The 7,203-nt window shown below is 60.5% G+C and overlaps 2 protein-coding genes across 2 annotated transcripts in view; both read left to right on the forward strand.

Annotated features, from left to right (window-relative positions):
* Positions 1–6,486, forward strand: part of Slc8a2 (solute carrier family 8 member A2) — a 46,625-nt gene extending 40,139 nt beyond the window's left edge. The window contains exons 9-12 of the mRNA XM_048790637.1: positions 3–110; positions 377–476; positions 3,231–3,509; positions 5,808–6,486. Coding sequence (XP_048646594.1) covers positions 3–110; positions 377–476; positions 3,231–3,509; positions 5,808–6,184 — 864 coding nt within the window. The 3' untranslated portion in view covers positions 6,185–6,486. The remainder of the gene's footprint in view (positions 1–2; positions 111–376; positions 477–3,230; positions 3,510–5,807) is intronic.
* Positions 5,559–7,203, forward strand: part of Meis3 (Meis homeobox 3) — a 26,013-nt gene continuing 24,368 nt past the window's right edge. The window contains exon 1 of the mRNA XM_048790636.1: positions 5,559–5,587. The gene's annotated coding sequence lies outside the window, so the exon portion shown is untranslated. The remainder of the gene's footprint in view (positions 5,588–7,203) is intronic.

Raw genomic sequence — 7,203 nt, forward strand, 5'->3', positions numbered from 1 at the left:
AGCTGACAGCCGAGGAGGAGGAGGCCCGGAGGATAGCAGAGATGGGCAAGCCAGTGCTGGGGGAGAACTGCCGGCTGGAGGTCATCATCGAGGAGTCCTACGACTTCAAGGTGACTTGCTGGGGCTTCACCTTCCTGGAGTCTGGCCTGGGTCACTTCCTTGGGGAAGGTCCAGAGAGGGAGGAGCCACAGCCGTGCTCCAGGGCAGTGTCAGCACCATGGACAGCACCCCACTTGCTAGTCCAACCGGGCTGTGGGGGGGGGGGGGCTGTGGAGGACAGGACTGGGAGCATGGAGGAGTCGCCAGTCCCTCTGTCCCCCACAGAGCCACCCGGTGTTCCTGGGCAGTGATGGCTCTCCCGCCCTCTCGTCCCCAGAACACAGTGGATAAACTCATCAAGAAGACAAACCTGGCCTTGGTGATTGGGACCCACTCCTGGAGGGAGCAGTTTTTGGAGGCGGTCACAGTGAGCGCAGGTAAGTGGAGAGGAAGGGAGGAAGGGGGTGCAGAGATGGAGGGGAGGGGAGAAATAGTGGATGGAGAGAGGGACAGGGACAGAGGGACATGACAGGAATTGGCCCCAGAGAGGCAGACAGAGAGAAAATCAGAGAGGTCCAGAGAGACAGAACAGAAACAGGAGAGACAGACACAGACGCTCACCGGAAACCAGAGAAGGCGGGAGACGGAAGCGTGAGACAGAGGGCCCTAGAGTCCCAGGGGGGGACACAAACAAGACAGAGGTGGAGAAGGTTGTGGCAGAGGCTGGCTGGTCAGGGTTTGGCTTTGGGCCCAGGGGACTCATGGCGGCCTGCGCTTTCTCCTGGTGGTGAGCATCAGGCAGCCGGGTGGTAGGGACAGGGGAAATGGTGTGGCCCCCCCAGACAGAGCCTGGGCTCCCCGTTGCTATGGAGACAGTCACCAGGCTCCCATCTCTCCCACCTGCACCTGCCCACCCTCCTCAAGCCTCACATGGACCCGCAGCGCCCCCGTGTGGCCATAGACAGAACGGCATGTGGGTCCACAGAGAGGCGCTGGGGCTGGCCCTCTGCCAGGCAGATGGGGAAACAGAGTCTCACAGCTGGAGGAGGAACTGGCCTGAGTCCCACAGGGTGTTCAGACAGGGGCCAGGGACAGAGCTCAGGGCTCTGTGCTTTACACAGCTTCAGGTTTCCTTCAGGGAGACCCCAGCTGGTGGGGCCTGACGCAGAGAAGCCAGGCTTTGGGAAGGGGAAGGTCCCGACCCAGGCCTGGAGACGCCGCAGGCTGCAGACCTGCAAGACCATGGCCTCTCCCTCTGGAGTAGGCTTCTTTCAACACGTTTCCGAGGGTCCTCTGGGACATTGCTGGGGACACAGAAGGGACCAAGACAGCCCTGGCCCTGTCCTCATGGAACTCACAGTCCAGTGAAAGAGACGGACGTGAGACACGGGGGAGTCCTGCCCCCGGAGGTCTGAGAAGCCCTCCCAGAGGAGGAGGCACCAGGCTGTGTTCAGATGGGAGAGAGCCCGCAGCGCAGCTCCCCAGGCAAGGCACAGCCATGTGCAGAGGTCTAGACGTGGCAGGTGATGGCGGGTGGGGAGAGGTACCTGGTGCAGGGCATAAGGCAGATAGAGGATGCAGCTAGAGGTGGTCGAGTCTGGGTTGGAGGGCACTAGGGAGCCATGGCAGATTTTGGAACAGGGCAGGGAAAAGCCCAAAGTGAGGCAGCACCCTGTTCCCAGAGCGTAGCCCCCTGCTCTGGCCTCAGCTGTGTCTCCCTGTGGTTTAGTTACAGATAAATTCAGCAGCAAACAGAAAACTCAACCACAGGTGGTGTAAGGCCACTGAAGATTACTTTTCTCATGAAAAAACCTGTAGCAGGCAATGAATGGTGTAGCAGCTGAGTGGCGTTGCTGAACATCTGTCTCCTTTGCTTTACTTCCCTTTTTCAGATTTTCCTTGTGGTTGTAAAATGGCTGCTGTGCCAGCAGATGTCAAGTTCCTATTCCAAGCAGGAAGAGAGAGGAAGCAGGAAGGGGCAGGGAGTCTGAGTTTCCATTTTACTTGAGGTTGCAGCAAAACCTCACTCCCTGAGACAGTGTGCAGGAAGACTGCACAGACTACTCAGTTAAGCTCTTACAAATTCAGGCATTGGTTTCTTTGACAGGCCAAGCAGCTGAGTAGACAGGACAGTAGGGAAGGGACCTGGGACCCCAGCACGGTCAGCTTCTCCCTGCCCCCGTCACCAGGCATCTCTGCTCACTGACACTTTGACATTTCTTGGAAACAGATGTAGAGGAGCCGGCAGCCTGAACCTGGGAGGGGCTCTGTCACAGCTGACCCAGCTCCCACTTGGCTGGCGCGCTCTGAGTGTCCACTCCGGGCTTGTGATAGTGTCTGTGTCTTCCAGGTGTCCCGCCTGGGATGCACAGGCGCGTCATCCGTCACCAAATGCTTCTCGCCTTAGGACGAGGTCATCCAGACATTTCCTTTGTGCTTTTACATCACGCAAGTTACTGCAGGCCACAAGCGGTTCAAATTAGGTCACGCTAGGTGACATACTATAAAAACGAGGCTTCCTTTACAAAGCTAAAAATACAGCCACGCACAGTGCTCACATCAGAAAAGCTTTCTAGAAACCCTGTTCATGTCTCACTGCCAGGCAAGGCAAGATGGCAACTGTTGCAAGGGATTCTGGGAAAGCATGTCTTTACATTGCTAGCTGCAAGGAATTCTGGGAAACAGAATATTTTTGTCTGAGGTCATGGTTTTTGCTAGCCTCAGGGGATTCTGGGAAGGTGACTAATTTTAGCTGGTGTGTGTCTCTTCTGCTGCAGGAGATCTGGGAAAGTGAGTACGTGTAGCTGAGAATGTGGCCACTTAGCTGCAGTGATTCTGAAGAGTGGATATTTTTAGCTAGAAATAGGGCCACCCTAGAGCAGGGGTCCTGGGAAGCTGGGTATTTGCCCTGTTCCAAAATCTGCCATGGCTCCCTAGTGCCCTCCAACCCAGACTCGACCACCTCTAGCTGCATCCCCTATCTGCCTTATGCCATGTGGGATCCTGAGAAGTGAATGTTTTTGCCCAGGCTCATGTGCTCTCTGAGGGCAAGGGATTCTGGGAAAGTAGCTCTTCAGCTGTTGACCTGGCCGCAGGGCCCGGGGAAGCAGTGAGTTTGGTGAGGCTCACTGAGAGTGTGGAGGGGCGAGGCCGAGGGAGGCGAGTGTGCCCAGCGGGGTCTGTGCTCATAGGGGACGAGGAGGAGGAGGAGGACGGGTCCCGGGAGGAGCGGCTGCCGTCCTGCTTCGACTACGTCATGCACTTCCTGACGGTGTTCTGGAAGGTGCTCTTCGCCTGCGTGCCCCCCACCGAGTACTGCCACGGCTGGGCCTGCTTTGGCGTCTGCATCCTGGTCATCGGCCTGCTCACCGCGCTCATCGGCGACCTGGCCTCACACTTTGGCTGCACTGTGGGCCTCAAGGACTCTGTCAACGCCGTGGTCTTCGTGGCCCTGGGCACCTCCATCCCTGGTAACTCCTGAGCGAGTCCCTGGGGCAGGGCCACCCAGAGGGGCCCTGCAGAGATGAGGAGGGGTCCCACAGAGCCCACCCTCAGTCCCTGAGAAATGGATTCGGGAATGATGGCAGCCAGGCAGGGTCCCTGGTGATGTGGGAATGGCGTCCTCCCCAAAGCAAGCCGGCAGGACCTCCCGCAGAGCCGGGCATGGGCAAGGGCAGGAGCTGGCGTGGATTCCACAGAAAGGAGGCGGAGCTGGGGGCTGAGGGGTCCCTGGTCTCCGCAGAGGCTCCCTGGAAGCAGTTCAGTGGCTCCACAGGGGGAGGACACTAGTGTCCCCTCCCTCAGGGAGCCAGGCAGAAGGTGGCCCGGGAGCTGTGGGCCTGAAGGCAACCAGCCGGCCCGGGTGGATCAGAGCAGAGGAGCAGAGGGCAGGAGGGGCGAGGGCCAGAGACCAGGGCGGGCCTCGCCCACTTGGAGGCACGTCCCCACAGGAGCCACATCTCCTTCCCCTAAGGAAGGTCCCTCAGAAACAAGGTGACAACTGAAACTCTCCTGAGAGCAGGAACACCGGGGGCAGGGGCCTCACGCCTTTGTCGTCCATGCCCCTGAAGGCTCAGCAAGTGACCAGCGGGTGCCAGAGAGAGCAGGCAGCGGCTCCCCCAGGAAGCAGGCCCTGGAGCCCCTTGACCACAGGCAACCCCAGAGAAAGGGCCTGGAGCCCTAGAAACCAGGCATGCCGCACCCCGGGCAGCAACTCCACAGGAAGATGCAGGGATTCCCACAGAGTATGCAGTGGAGCCCACTCAGTGCAGCCTAGTCCCATAGAAGCAGACAACAAATTTGATAGGAAGTATACAGTGGAGCCCACTCAATAAAGACAAGTCTCATAGAAGCAGGTAGTCCCACGGGAGTAGGCAGTGAGTATCAGAGTATACAGTGGAGCCAATTGAATGCAGATGTCTCTAGAGAGAAAGGGAATGGACATTACATAAAGTATGTATTGACTCCCACTAAATGTAAACAATCCCAGAGATGTATGCAGTGGAGGCCACTGAATGCAGACACGTCCCAAAAAAAGAAGTAGTGAGCCTCGTGGAGTGGAGAGTGTGGGGCCCGTGAGTCCACACAAGCAGGGCGTGTCTGCCAGTGCTCATCATCCCCACAAAGAAAAGGCAGCAAGTGCCTTGCAAGTATGCAATGGTGCCCACTGAATGCAGACAGGCCACAGAGACAGCTCTGTCTCCAAGTGCAGGCGACCCACAGAAACCGCAGCAGGAGGCCCACTTCCAGTGGAGTCTCCTCTCGCGGTCTCTGGGCCCGTGTCTTCCATGGGGCTCATTCAGTGGGCTCCATGGGCACAGCTTCCTGGGGTCTCGCTGCCTCCTTTTATGGTAAAGAATGGTGGCAGTGGGCTCCCTGGCCCCCGAGGGGCCTCACTGCTCTCCTAGGAGGCTCGTGTTTGGCGGGCTCCATGCCACGCCTTGTTTTAAATCCGGGGGAGAGGAGGGGACCCAGGACCTCACAACCGCCATGCCAGCGGGCTGTGGGGAGCATGCGCAGCCTGCCCAGCCCGCTTTCCCCGGGACCGGCAGCGTCCGGTTCAGCGGAGTCGCTGCAGCCTTCAGACTCCTGCCTCCCTCTCGGTTTGTCTGCACTTAGTAGGCTCCACGGCCTGCTAGGTAAGAGACTCATGGCCTCTTCCTGTGGGACTTGCGGAGCACACTGAATGTAGCAAGTCATATGGGAGGCGCTGTGTCCCTGAAGCTGGCAGCGGTGCCTAATGAGTGCAGACAGGCCCCACGGAGCGGGCAGTGAGTCCGGTGGAAGGTGCGCAGGGCACCCACTGATGGGAGGCCAGGGAAGGCAGCCCGCGGCCCTGCCAGACAGGAAGAAGAGCCCACTGAATGCAAACAGTTCCCGGGGAATGACCAGGGTTCCATTCAAAGTAAGCAGGGAAGCCGGTCACCGCACCCTGCAATCCCAGCCACTTGGGAGGCTGAGGCAGGAGGATCTCAAGTTCAAGGCCAGCCTCAGCAAGTTAGATGTAAAATAACGCGGGCTGGGATGTGGCCGGGGGTCCAGGGCCCGGGTTCAGTCCCCAGGGCAGCTGGATAAGTGAGGGCAGGCAGGGGCGCCCTGGCAAGGCGACTGCGCCCTGGGGAGGGAGCCTCCAGGGACTTCGCCTCCGGGTCCTGGTCGGCTTCCAGCTGCGCCCGCCGAGGGCCCAGGGTAGGGGGGTCTGCTGGAAAGCAGGCGGCGGGGCGGGGGCGGCGCGCTGGGCCCCTCCGACCGCGGTCTCTGCCCCGCAGACACCTTCGCCAGCAAGGTGGCGGCGCTGCAGGACCAGTGTGCGGACGCGTCCATCGGCAACGTGACGGGCTCCAACGCCGTGAACGTCTTCCTGGGCCTGGGCGTGGCCTGGTCGGTGGCCGCCGTGTACTGGGCGGTGCAGGGCCGCCCCTTCGAGGTGCGCACGGGCACGCTGGCCTTCTCCGTCACGCTCTTCACCGTTTTCGCCTTCGTGGGCATCGCCGTGCTGCTCTACCGGCGCCGGCCGCACATCGGCGGCGAGCTGGGCGGCCCGCGCGGACCCAAGCTCGCCACCACCGCGCTCTTCCTGGGCCTCTGGTTCCTCTACATCCTCTTCGCCAGCCTCGAGGCTTACTGCCACATCCGGGGTTTCTAGGGCCCTGCCTCCGCGGGACTCGGCTGCACCTGCTCTCGGACCCTCGGTCTCGTTCTCCAGACTCAGCCTTGAACGCTGGGACTCAGCTCCTTCCTCCGCAAAGACAGGGCCGCCGCCTCCTGGGATTCAGCTTCCCTTTTCCTGGGATCCCATTGCCCCCTGTCCTTTGTCCCCAGTGACTCAGGCCCCCCACCCCCCGAGTTCCCCTGCCTTCTCTGAGGAAAACCTCTGTGGTTACCCTAACTCCAGCCCACCCTGGTTACTTACATCCCCGGGGAAATGTCCACCTCCAGGCCCCTCCCATAGAACCACCCCAGTGACCATTCCTCCAGAGAGCCCAGCGTCTCTTTCTCCCAGACGCCCAGCCTAACTGTCCCATAGTCTCCCTTCCCCCGACGACACCCCCCTTCCGTGCCCAGAACTTGCCCTTCCCGGGAAGCCTTGGCGGTGCGGGTCCATCCCAGGAAGCCAGAGCGCAGCCCTTCCCCAGCCCTCAGGGAGCCCAGTCGGCCCAGGGGGCAGGTGGGTGGGTGTGCTAGGACTTCTCCCCGGGGCTGCGGGAGGACGCTGACCCCGAGCCGGGGAGGGAGGGAGAAGCCTGGTTTCCTCCCAAGGCTCCGGCTGGAGGCGGCACGTCTCGAACCCGCAACTTCTCACATTCCAGCGCCCTACCTGCCCTCCACTACCTCTGGGAGCCCAGCCACGCCTTGGAGGGAGGGGCCTGTGCGTGTATATAGTGTGTTTGGGGGAGGGGGGACTCGGGAGGGTGCATGTCTTGGGAAAGGGGTGAATGGCTTTCCGTTTCAGAGGGCAGCAGACTCCCTCAGCCTTGAGATCCGGCTTTGGGGAGGAGACTGGGGGTCAAAGGGATTCCAGCCCATCTCCCCTGACAATCTAGAAGGTTCATTTTGCCCTCAGTGCCAGCCAATTTGGGCAGGACCCTCGAAGAGGACCGAGGGTCCCAGAGGACCAATGCTACAAGCCAGCAAATGCTGCCACATCTCTGCCTGTTGGGGGGC

This window comes from Marmota marmota, unplaced genomic scaffold (genome assembly GCF_001458135.2).
Source record: "Marmota marmota marmota unplaced genomic scaffold, marMar, whole genome shotgun sequence".
NCBI classification, from domain to species: domain Eukaryota; kingdom Metazoa; phylum Chordata; class Mammalia; order Rodentia; family Sciuridae; genus Marmota; species Marmota marmota.